The sequence below is a fragment of the Erinaceus europaeus genome, chromosome 4 (genome assembly GCF_950295315.1).
Source record: "Erinaceus europaeus chromosome 4, mEriEur2.1, whole genome shotgun sequence".
NCBI lineage: Eukaryota > Metazoa > Chordata > Mammalia > Eulipotyphla > Erinaceidae > Erinaceus > Erinaceus europaeus.
The window spans coordinates 117161128-117174503 of NC_080165.1; the positions used below are offsets into that span (position 1 = coordinate 117161128).

Here is a 13376-nt window from a genome sequence, read left to right on the forward strand (position 1 = left end):
CACACACACACACTCACACACCCTCTTCACCAGCAGGGGGTTCACTTCACTAGCAGTGAAGTCTGTCTGCAGGTGTCTTTCTCTCTATTACCCCTTCCCTTTTAATTTCTCTGTTCTGTCAAGTAAAAATAATAATAAAAAAATTTTTTAAAGGGATGGGCAGGAATAGATAGCATAGTGGTTATGCAAAGAGACTCTCATGCTTGAGGCTCCAAAGCCCTAGGTTCAGTCTCTTGCACCACCATAAACCAGAGCAGAGCAGTGCTCTGGCAAAAAATATATATATATGGCCATCAGGAGCTGTGGATTTGTAATTTGTAGTACTGGCACAGAGCCCCAGCAATAACCCTGGTGGCAATGAAAATAATAATAAAGAAAGAATTCCAGCAGACCCCACCAGATGACTGTCCCCCAAATAGGTGCCACCCTGACTTTGGAGACTACCCTCCTGGAAAGTGTTAATCAGATGAAACAACCCTACTCCTCTTCTTCCCACTCTCCTTTTCCGCAGCTGGGCTGAGGAAGACTGAAGGAGATCCACTGACTACATAGTTTTAGCTAAATCAATAAAATATTGCTTAAAGAGTTAACAAAATAATAATAAAGGGAGAAATGTAAGAAAAATATGAAAAAAAAATACACCTAGCAGTAAACAAAGGAAATGTACCACAGGCTAGTTAATTTAGAGTTTTGCAATGATGCCAGAAGCCCAGTAGGTTTTTCAGATTTTACCTATATAAGCACACATTTACTTCCTGGATAAGTGACTAGGATTAAAAGCCATATTTGCATCTTAAGTTCAACCACAGCTAAAGTAAAGGAAGTCAAGAAAATCAGAAAAAGGAAGATTCTATTAAGGCAGGATATAAGAGAGTTATGCACTAGAACACCTGGATGCTGTCTGTTCTACCAGTGGTCATTTGTCAAACTTTAGGCAAGTTCCTCAGTCTCTATTTTCTGTTCTGTAATATGGGTGCCTGACTCACACATATTTTTTCTTTTTCTTTTCTTTTCTTTTTTTTCTAAATTAATAGTTTTAGTCTCCTTAGTATACTCTTGAAACATGGCAAGTGCTTCATAAACTCAGTTTTCACTCCTAATGGTTTCTAATTTCCTCCATTTTTTTAAATTACTTATTGTTGGACAGAGACAGAAATTGAGAAGGGTAGAGGAGATAGGAAAAGAGACACAGAGACACCCACAGCCCTGCTTTACAATTCATAAAGCTTTCTTCCTGAAAGTGGAGACCAGGGTCTTGAACCTGGGTCCTTGAGCACTGTGTGTGCTTAATCAGGTGCACCACTGCCTGCCCCCTACTTTTTTTTTTTTTTAAATAAATATGATCTGGTAAAATGTCACAACATTGTGAGACCTTTTCTATATATGTACTCAGAAATCAAAACACAGGTCTTCCTTCTCAGGCCTTTTGGGTTTTGCTTCAGTTTCTATGGTCACTTCACCCACAAATGAATGGGCCATTTAATCTGGCATCTCTGGAAACTCTCTCCTACTGCAATCAAGTATAATAATATGCCTGCTTGAGCTGAGGAAGATTCAGAGTTGGTTTCACTTTACAGATAGTTATGAAAACACTAATGAATTTACTGTATTGTAACTCTAAGATGTTAAAAAAAAAGAAAGAGGAGAGAAGAGAAGAGAAGAGAAGAGAAGAGAAGAGAAGAGAAGAGAAGAGAAGAGAAGAGAAGAGAAAAGAAAAGGAAAGAAAAGAAAAGAAAAGAAAAGAAAAGAAAAGAAAAGAAAAGAAAAGAAAAGAAAAGAAAAGAGAAAAGCCAAGTCCCGGGAATCTATGTGCTCTGAGTTTGTGTATGCTTGGACTCTGATCTTAAATTGTCTGACAGACTTCTTAAGTAGAAACCATGAGGATTGATTGTTTTGTTTAAACTGTTAGGTGTCTTGATTCTAGGAATAAGAGTCTTGTTTAGAAATTGTCATACTTGGGAGTTGGGCGGTAGTGCAGCGGTTAAGCGCATGTGGCGCAAAGTACAAAGACCGGAGCAATGATCCGGGTTCGAGCCCCCGGCTCCCCACCAACACCGGAGTCTCTTCACAGACAGTGAAGCAGGTCTGCAGGTGTCTGTCTTCCTCTCCCCCCACCCCCGTCTTCCCCTCCTCTCTCCATTTCTCTCTGTCCTATCTAACAACGACGACATCAATAGTAACAACCATAATAACTATGTACAACAATAAAAAACAAGAGCAACAAAAGGGAAAATAAATAAATTAATTAATTTTAAAAAAGAAATTGGCATACTTTTCTTTCTGGTCTTTGCATAAATTGCTCCTTTCTCTGCAAATAAACCTATACCATGTGAATGTGATAGGCCCTCACTCTGAACTAGCACTTTGAATCAGCACGTTTCTTTGCCCTCTCTCTAAAGGTGCTGGTATTCAAGGGAACTCCTAGCTAGTGGCCAACAATTGCATGTGAGCCTGAGCAGATCCCAACTCGTTAAAATCCCAGCTTCCAAATCTGCATCTGAAGGCAAAAACAGTCCTCGGAGACTGTCCCTCCCACTGCCTGTGATTGGCTGCTTGGAATAGCAACAGCCTGTGTCACCGAAAAGGGCAAAGCCTTCGGAAATAGAAACAAAGTTGGTCACAAATCACATTGGCTTTGACTGAAGGTTTTTTTTTTTCCCCCCCACCCTTCTTTAGCATGCGACCATGGGGAAAGTGACCACTCCTGTCGGCAGAGAAAGTCTGGGTGATTTGGTGCCGAGGGAGCGACAGTAAGTTTTCCGTGACCATGGTACCTGTTGAAAACACAGAGGGCCCAGTTCTGTTGAACCCGAAGGGGAGAGCAGAGGTTGATGGCAGCGCCAGAGTCAGCAGAGATCCGAATCCTCCCTGGGAGAGAGGTAAATTGAGTTAGCTGGGATCGACGGACTTGTGTGTGACTTGTAACAATCATGTGTGTGTGTGTGTGTGTGTGTGTGTGTGTGTGTGTGTGTGTGTGTGTGTGTGTGTGTGTGTGTGTGTACTTATGCACATATGTGGGTGAAGTGTGTGGCAGAAGGTAAAGATCTCGTGCGAGAAGTTTCAGGGTTGAAGGATTGCAATGTGAAGATAAGTTCACTGCTGGTATGATGGGCTCCATTGATTGTGTTACCATGATATAGACTATATACATATTTTTCATTTGGCAAAGAGTAAACAAGTGTGTCACATGTGCAAATATCTGCAGTCACACATTTTTCATCTATTATCACAAGTTAGCAACCTAGCAAGTGAACGTTAAACTCTTCTTTATTTTCTCTTTTCTCTCTTCTTTCCATTTTTTTTTTTCTTACAATGAATCTACCTCTATTACTGGTCTTTTTTTTTAAATTATGATAGCAACAAAGAGAAATAAGGTGAGAGAGGGGGAGAAAACAGAGAGAAATAAAGACACCTGCAGCCTGCTTTACCACTCGTAAACCTCCCCTCCTATAGGTAGGGACTTGGTGCTCGAACCATGATAACTTGTGGATTTTTCTGGTTGTGCCTCTGCCCAGCCCCCTATTAGAACCATTTTAATCTCACTTTAAGAAGGCTTTATAAAAAATATTAGGTGCACAACTAAGGAACACATGTTTTTTTCTAAGTGCCCAGAATATGTTTTTTTATAATGAATTTGAGTATTGTTTCAAGTCCAAAATCCCTGCTTTATTCTCTGGCCTGTGCTCTTTAAAATTGCCATTTCAAGGCAGAAAAGGGCATTTCAGTGTGTAGAGTGCCTGCTTGAGGTCCTGGTTTGAGTGTATATCTCTGGGTATAACAGAATGGTGCTTTAGTCTCTCAGTGTGTCATAAGATCAAATAAAACAAATATCAAACCATCTTAAAACTGACTTTCCAAATTGAGGTTGGCATAATTCTTTTTTATTATTATTTGGGAACTTCAGTTTAATAATTTTTTTCCTTCAAGAGATAAAATTGATAAAAGTTTTAATTCATCCTCATTATTATTTTTTTTTACTAAACCAAATGCATTAATTCACTTCCACATTTCTGGTCCCCACAAACATACTTCGCACTTGTGGCTATGTCTTCCTAATCACTTATTTTGTTCTTATAACAAAACAGATAGGAGTGGCAATATGATAGGAATAGACAGGAGTGGTAATGTGAAATGAAATTGAACACCAGTGATTCTCTGCTTCCTACTGTCCTCATTCTCCATCACATAACACACTTTTAGGACCTGCACTGGAATTTTGCAAATAAATGATCCAAAATCATTTAACTCTCACCTTGGGAATGGATCTGTGTGTTTATTTTTGCATCTTGGGTTTGTTTGATCTTGGAATTCATGTTCTCTGAGGCACCTCTGTGTGGATTAAAAATCTGTCATTCTTTCTTATTCTGCACTCTGGCTTAGACTTCTCTTGCTTTCCCACTGCTAGTCAAAAAGAAAAATCTGGGTCATCCTTCTATATGTCCCAGCCCTCTCTTTAAGCAAAGCTATCCCTTTTTTTATCCCTCTCTGACTTGTAAGTCTAGGAGCAGGCAAGAGTAGCTTATGTTGGGGAGTAAAGGGAAAGAATTGCCATGTTCTTCTCTCCCATTTCCAGAGGGACTGATCTACAGAGTGAGTTGAGATGGTGATAGCAGCTAACAAGTTCACTAAAAAAGTCTGTAATATTGTCACAACAAAAGTAAAAAGAAGGGCCAGGTGGTGGCACACACCTGGTTGAACGTACATGTTACAGTGCACAAGTTCAAGCCCCCAATCCCCACCTGCAAGGGGAAAGCTTTGCAAGTGGTAAAGCAGGGCTGCAGGTGTCTCTCTCTTTTCCTATCACCCCCTTCCCTCTCAATTTCTGGTTGTCTCTGTCTAATAAATTAATAAAGATTAAAAAAAAGGTGAAAAGAAACCTTGTCCTGAAAGGGCTGCCACATTAACAATTAAAAATTAACTATTTAATTTTGATATGGTTTTGAAAGCACAGTGTACTTTTAATAGGTCTAATTGCATAAGCTCACAATTGTCCCTACATAAGGTCACACATTTGTAAAGGTTGAACACGTGAGTTCCTTCCATTTAAAGTGTGGTTGTTAATACTGTCATAAGGAAATGATAAATGAGCCACCATCAATTGTCTTTTAAATTTACTAATAAATGAACTTTTGTTTTGTAGAAAAGGATGCCTAGAAGTTTTCCTAGAATTTTAAACCTATTAGCTTTTATTTATTTATTTATTTATTGTCAGTCACTCTTAAACTGGGAGGAAAACTTTGCTCCAATGTCTAGAGGCTATTTAATTAGATACACTTAAAAAAAACCTTTACACAAAGAGCCATTAGATAGTTCAGTTGGGTAGAGCATGCACCTTACCAAGTAAGGCCCTGGATTTGAGCCCCAGTACCACAGGGGAGCACAGCACCAGAGAAAGCTCCGTGATCTGTGCAACAATGCTGTGGTATCTCTTTTCCCCATCTCCCTTCACACCTAAAATAAAAAGAATGAAAAATTAAGCTTGGGAATGGTGGAATCATGCATGCATGAGGCCAGGAAGTGCTATAGAAAGAAGGAGAGAAAAAGAGAAAGAAAGAAAGAGAGAGAGAGAGAGAGAAGAGGAAGTAAACTATTGATATAACTTAAAATGGGTTTACTTTTAGTAATTGTTTTCAACATTTATAAACATGTTATAATTGATCTTATGGGACAGGATTAAGCTCAATTTAAGATTGTTGAGCAAGCAACAGACATAAGTGAATCATGAAACACAGACAACTGGAGTATCTCACACAGTGGGTACCCAAGGCCACAGATACATGCTTGTCTCAGGTTCACATGATGACTGATACAAAAGTGACCCTTGTAGTATCTGGTCTGTAGAGACCAGAATCTACTCCTTTAATATCAGGAATGAATCTCCCAGGCTCCTTTAGTTTCATGATTGACACTTCTGACTGAGAAAGGATTTTTATAAATCCTCCTTTAACTTCACCCATACTACTTTTTCATCTTAGATCTGTACAGAAAGTCAGAATAATTACTGTTACTGAACAGTAATTATTGTGTGCACACAAATTGTTAAGCTTGCAGAGCTCATATGCCAAAAGCACTGGAGTCCAGATCACCAGAACATCATGGAAACAGCTGAAAGGAATGTCCTCTGTCCTTTCTAAGACTCTTCTAAATTCAGAATTACATTGCCTGAGATTTAATACATGCACCCTTCCACTAGTGAGGCTCAATACCCTAAAGCAGTTCTTTTACAGATCAATCTAAAGGTGTGTATTCCTTTTAGAAATTGAGAGGCTGGGTGGTGGCAAGAGCCCAGGTTCAAGCCCCCACTTTCCACTTGCATGTGGAAAACTTCATGAAGTAGTACTGCAGGTGGCCCTCTCTATTCCTCCCCCCCCTTCCCTCTCAACTTCTCTCTATTCTATCAAATAAAATGGGGAAAAAATTGTCAGGGGAGGGGGCAGTGTATCTGTAGTGCAGGCACTGAGCCCCAGCAATAACCCTGTGAAAAGGAAAGAAATAGAGGCGCGGGGCGGGGGGGAGAGAAAGGAGAGGAAATGGTAGGCAAGGGTCAAAGAAAAGAAATTTAATAAGGCTCATCAATATCCTGACTGTGGCCATAAACAGCCAGAGAAGCCTACTTATTAGAGTGACTAAGGAGACTTTTTTGGGGGAAAAAGAAAATTTCTCTGAAGGGACAAAAAGTCAAAACAACAAGCTCGATCTGATAATATAACTTTAGTTGTAAGAGGGACAATTCTAGCAGGCCAGTTACTTCCCATTTTTCCAATCTTGTAATATGTGAAAAAGCAAGAGTGACAAAACTTACTGTGTTTTCAAAACATGTTTTTCTAACAAATTAATGACTGACAACAATATAAATATGCTTAGTGTAGCTTCATAGTTCCTAGGAAATGAAAATTGCTTCGATGTGAATTTATGAGGAAGTATATACAGTCTTTTCCATCTGGAAATAACTCCATATTTAAATGTAAGCACCTCCTTTAACCTGTATATTTCTGCAAGTATATATTTAACCCCACTTTAAAGTTATATGAAAAGTCTAAATTTAAGGCTTTTAGTGAACATGTGGCCTTGGGAATTGACTTTTCCAACATCCAGGGAAAGGAAAAGGCTCTGTTACACTGTAAACTTAAGGTAGTGTTTGGATTATGCCTCTGGGTGCTGTTCTCTTTTAAGCTCCTGTCACCCAGAGTAGAGAGGTGTCACTTGCCACAGACTGTCTTCTGGCTACCTTGGCAGGAGACACACTTAAAGGAGAGCCTGTGGTGGTAAGGTCCTGACGGATGTGGACTCAGGTGAAGATGAAGCCAGGTCAAGTTGCTAGCAAGCAGTGCTGATCTGGAAGAATTGAAATTAGACCACAGATACCAGTTTCTGAACTGGTTTTACAGCCATTGTCTATTCTAACAGATGGGTGCCTTAGTTCAGTGGTTGACTCTCTTAGACATTATCTTTCTCTCTGCTAAGAATGCCTGGAGGAGAAGCAGAGGCAGCTGAGCTCCCAGGATCCTGCCTGGAGTAGCTGATAGGATCCTAATGTGGGCCCTACAGGTAACATTCCTTGTGCATTCTCAAGAAAGGGGGCAGGGTTGCAGTCAAAATCTTAACACTTGGTGATGGAAAACTGTGAACTCACCTGAGAAAATCCCGATTTACATGTGTATATCAAAGGTGAATCAGTCAGTTTTTAGGTGCAGTTTTAACTGCTTTAAGTGAGGGAGATGTTTTCTTTTTTAACTCAGTAATTATTAAACCCGGTTTTGTTGTTAGCATTTTCTCCACAGAAGGAATCCAAGTGCTATGTTGCCTGAGGATTAAAACAAAAAAAAATCTGGGGCCAGGTGGTGGCACACCTGGTTGAGCACACATGTTACAATGCCTAAGGACCCAGGTTTGAGCCCCTGGTCTCCACCTGCAGGGGGAAAGCTTCACAAGTGGGGAGCCAGGGCTACAGATGTCTCTCTCCCTCTCTGTCACCCCCTTCCTCTCAATCTCTGGCTATCCAACAAATAAAAATAAAGAAAAAAAATTTTCTGAGAGCTTTTGAAGGTCCTCTCATTAGCAGATAATTAGCCTGAGGTTCTAAAAGTCAGTTATTTACTCAGATTGTATGAGCAAAAAAACTGGTTTTATAAAACTATATACAGCAGGAACTGGGCTTACTAATTCAATTTCCCCTTATAAACAGTCTTCCTCCCAGAGAATTAATTCCTGGATAAAATAAGGCAATGAAAGTCACATTAAGGGGCATCAAGTTATGATGATAAAGAGGGAAAAGTAAAATGGGCTCCTTCCTAAAGGGTCATTTGAACAAACAAAAAGAAAAAAGATTTCTTATCCTATCTTCTCTCAAAAAAATACTCTGTTTTCCAGTAGGGTCACAGTATCCCCCAACTGTTGACCAATTGAAACATTTAGTTCCTATTACCTGTATTATAAACCATAAATTCACCTGTCTGCTTGCTATAATCCCCCTTCCTATATCATGGCTCACACATGTATATATTTGCTAAACGGCTATGCCTTAGGGTTATTGAGATACAGCTCCCCCCAAAGCTCATCCTTTGGCCCCTTCCTCGGAGTAGGTGCCTACATCTTGCCAGCAAGTGGGAATGTGGGAGGGAAGAAGTTTTGAAGAGACGAAGGGATCAGGTTATGGCCTTCTCACCCTCCTCCATCTCCACTAGTATAAAAAGTGGCCATTAGTGGGGGGAAGAATATCTGATCTAAATTCCAACCCAGAATTCTGCAATAAAGCAGACTTTCCCTTCATGTGAAAGACAGGTATGCAGAATTTGACTTTCTGCAGGAGCAAGCTGCAAGCTCCCTTGCTCAGCTTCAACAGATTAATTTTTCTTTAAAAGTTAGGTAGGTATAATAATAACATTAAAATAACTTATTACATTCCCCTAATTTGAGGTGCATTTGTTATTCCTGAATAGTGGTCCATTTTATGCTGTTCAGCCAAAATATTAAAGAGAAAAATGCAGTCCATCGCTTTACTTACTGAACCATTTTGCCTTAAATAAAGCGAGAGCAAGAGCAATTTAAGTTTAAGCTATTAAATTGTGCTTGCCTTAAAAGTAATTGTTCTCAAAAACACTCAAGACTCAGACCTTGTTACACTCTGGAGAAACTAGCTGTGCCCATATTTTTTTTCAAACAGCTTCCAATGCACTTGTTTGCATGCCTTATAGGCACATGTGAGTTGGAGCTATGTGCAATGCCAATTTAGAAATATATCTGAAAAAAAAATCTCAGCCCCAGATGTGCAAGAATGGAGTGGGGTCAAGTTGCAGTTACAGTCAAATTTGTATAGTAACAGAGCAACCCCAAAGTAATCAAGTAGTTCAATTCTACTTGGAAACTAAACCATAGAAACCTCAAAGCAAAGGTATAAAAAGATCCTTTCCTGATGTAAGTTCCATAATGTAAGCAGTGTCCCAAAATTCAAGAATTTATGAGAAAGCACACTTGTTATGCTGTAAATAAGTTGTCACTCTATTTCCTTTGATATCATGCAAGAGAGTGTTCAGTTTTACTCCAGTGCCATGGAGAGATTACTTCATTAATTCAAACTTAATGAATCTTTGTTGAGGGATTCTCTAGGCTAAGTATTTCTATTCCAGTTGTTGACCTGGGGGTGGGAGGTAGCAGTAATTTATTTCTCCAGAAAAATCCTTATTTAGAACTTATCTATTTGTTTAGAAATAATAGAATGCAACTTGGAGCCTGTAGTGTTTTGATGAGATACTTGCATGCTTCCCTAGAAGAAAGGGAAAAAGAAAGAAAGAGAGAGAGAACGAGAGAAAGAAAGAAAAAAAAAAAGAAAGAAAGGAAGGAAGGAAGGAAGGAAGGAAGGAAGGAAGGGAGAAAGAATGCAAACAAAACAAGCAAGCAAACTGTAAGACTTATGAGAACTATGGTGTTTATCTTTGGGAAGTGGGAGGGTGGGGATACAGAGCTTTGGTGGTGGGTGTGGTGTGGAACTATACATTGTAATCTTACAGTCTTGTAACAAACTTTAATAACAAATAAAAAATTAAAGAAAGATATTTTAGAGAGGCTGTTGTCAAGAAAGAGTCCTCAGAGAAGACTGGAAGTTCCTGGTAGAGTGACACTTCATATGTTGGCTTTTGACACTCTCTCATTGGCTGAGCAGTTGTAGGACAAGGAGGAGCCTCTTTCTTCCTCACAGGCTATGGAGCAGCATCTCTTCATTCAGAAACTCAGAATGTCTCGTGTCTTATGTCTCATTTGATTGGATTTTATAGTGTGTCCTAACCGTGAGTGTGTGAGGACTCTCTTCTAAAGCTGAGTGATGACAGTTGATACAGTGTCCACATACTCAGTTCACATTATAAGTATATATATTTTAACCAGAATACTGCTCAACTCTGATGGTTTCATGACTTGAATCTGGAACCTTTCACATGCAAGTCTATACCATTTCAGATTTCCTCAGCTATCATCACTTTTTGTAATTACAATAACCCTAAGTAAGGTATACCCCCAGTTTGAAGTAAGGGGAAGCGAGACTAAGAGAGCAAGTACAAACATTTATGAAGTACTTACTCACATATTACAAACCCTTCTTCTATCATTTATATTTACAATGACTATATTAAGTTGGTATTATTATTATTTTCTAGATATACTGATTTTTTTAAATTTATAAAATGGAAAAATTTACAAGACCATAGGATAAGAGGGGTACAATTCCACATAGTTTCCACCACCAGAACTCTGTATCCCATTCCCTTCCCATGAAAGCTTTTCTGTTCTTTATCCCTCTGGGAGTATGGACCCAGGGTCATTATGGGTATAGAAGGTGGAAAGTCTGGCTTTTGTAATTGCTTCCCTGCTGAACATGGGCATTGGCAGATTGATTGGCAGATACTCCCAGCCTGTCTCTCTCTTTCCCTAGCGGGGGCAGAGCTCTGGGGAGGCATGGCTCCAGGATCCATTGGTGGGTCATCTGCCCAGGGAAGTCCGGTTGGCATCATGGTAACATCTGCAACTTGGTGGCTGAAAAAGAGTTAAGATATAAGGCAGAACAAATTGTTGACTATCATGAACCTAAGGACAAGAATACTGCAGATAAAGATTTGGGGTCTCCATTTTGGAAAAAACTACTAGGTCTATTTTAGATATATTCCAAAGGGCCCATGACTTTACTAGTTTTTGCCTGATTCTGACAGCTAACATGCAGTTGGATCCAAGGTATTGTCTGGGGAAGATGTCATAGTTTGAAAAAGGACTAGAAAGCTGGATCAAGGAAGAGAGTAGCTCCCAAATGTGGGAAAAGTATATAAGTATTGTTAACTGTAAACCTCACAGATTTGATCTGGGGTGCATATTCAGCACAGGGGCCTATGTAACCTCTGCATCGCTGTTGACTGGCTACGGAAGAAAGGCAAATGCTAGAAGAAGAAGAAGAATCCCTGTAGGTCTGAGCTCGCATTCCACGGACACAGCTAGGAACATTCCAGGCTGCACTACTTTCAGGATTCATATTCCTCGAGTGGTAGAATATGTTGCCCACCCTCCCTTTGGAGAATGGAACAGTCCCTACTACTGATGATCTACATTGAGGGCTAGGTCCTGTAGGGGCCCACAAAAGGGTCCATTATGTTGTTTCTGATGGAGATGATCTGTGGCAATGGAAAAAGGGATCTGTTAGATCATGTCTATATGGGATCCCAGGACTCCCAGGTGATGGGGTGGCCCCAGGTGATGGGGTGGCCTGCTAGTAACCAAAGAATCATCATTAAAGTATGCCAGTCTCTTGCCTTATCTAGCTTTTGTAGTCCTTACTTTGTCTGACAAGGTTAGCATTGGAGTGATTGAGGGAAGTTAAATACGGTGTAGATGAGGAGAGTGTCTAGGTCTAAGTAGAAACTATCTGACTAGGTACTTTATGGTGTCTTTTTTGTGTCTTTCTACTTGCTTGCTGCATTTTTTGGCTCACTGCAAACTGTTGTGCACTTTAAAAAAAATATTTATTTATTTCCTTTTGTTGCCCTTGTTTTATTGTTGTAGTTACTGTTCTTGTTATTGATGTCGTCATTGTTGGATAGAACAGAGAGAAATGGAGGGGGGGAGAGAAAGATAAGACACCTGCAGACCTGCTTTACCACTTGTGAAGCGACTTCCCTGCAGGTGGGGAGTGGGGGGCTGGAACTGGGATCTTTGTGTTTTGCACCACTTGCACTTAACCTGCTGCGCTACTGCCTGACTCCCATACACTTTTGCTTTAAGGTATATATTTCCCCCCTACATAGGGATGCATGTGTACATAAGCCATATCTTGTGGACTATGGTCTATATCTATGTTTTGAGGCCTTGTTCAGAAGTGCACCACCCAAAATGGAATTAAGGGGTCCTATGAGCTAGGAAAGGTTTCACCAAAGTAATGAAGCTGGAAGATTGATATTCCATGCCTGACATTTCTGGACACAATCTGAAGTGAAGCATATTGAGGTGGTACTGGTTGCATTGAATAGGTTGGGATTAGTAGATGTAGTATCAGTTGATATGAATTGAGAGAAGCATGTGGAAAAGTGAGCCCCACTCCAGAGATTCCTCGACTGGGAGAAATACTGGTTTTGTAAAGAATGGGAAAGGTTCCTGCTGTCTTAGGGTTTAAGAAGGCAATAGATAGTTATTGCTTAACCAAATTATTTGACAATTGACTTAACTTTGAAAATCCCACTGTTAGGATTTGCTGTATCATACAAGACCTCACCATAATTTATGTCTTTTAATGTTATTTACATATAGCTGTATCTTATAAAATGACACCTCCAGTTGCTTCTGTTCTCCCTGGTCTAAGCTCATAGGTGATTCAATATTTCAAAGAACAAGCCATTATTAGAGATGTGTTAACAGTTTGAACCCACTGTTAAAATTCAATCTGATTACAAATTTATAAATTTGTAATCTTAAATGCTTAGATTAAAGGAATATATATGCAGAGCTATGGTCTATGCATCAGAAAAGTTTGAGACATTCAATCCATTTTTCCCTTCTCATATTAATTAAATAGTGATTTGTGAAACTATGAGTTAATAAGAGTGTGTATTAGTACTGTTCCCACCACCAAAGGTCTGCACCCCTCCCCCCCCCCCCCCCCCACCGCCCGAAGTGAAGCTGAGCATCTGCCCTCACCCTCCATCCAGAGATTTTTACTTTGGTGCCATACTCCATACTCAGATTCTGCTTTGAGTTTCCCTTGCTGTTCTTCTATCTATTGCTTATAAGAGACCTTTTAGAACTTCTTATAGGGGAGACTTGGTGATGGTTGATTCTGTCAATTCTTCCTTGTCTGAGAAGGCTTTTATGCCTCCATCTATTCTGAATGACAGTCTAGTAGGATA

General features: G+C 39.8%; 1 protein-coding gene across 1 annotated transcript in view; it reads left to right on the forward strand.

Moving 5' to 3' along the window:
- The first annotated feature begins 2604 nt into the window (after positions 1-2604).
- Positions 2605-13376, forward strand: part of SLC2A12 (solute carrier family 2 member 12) — a 94282-nt gene continuing 83510 nt past the window's right edge. The window contains 1 exon segment of the mRNA XM_007520048.3: positions 2605-2879. Coding sequence (XP_007520110.1) covers positions 2768-2879 — 112 coding nt within the window. The 5' untranslated portion in view covers positions 2605-2767.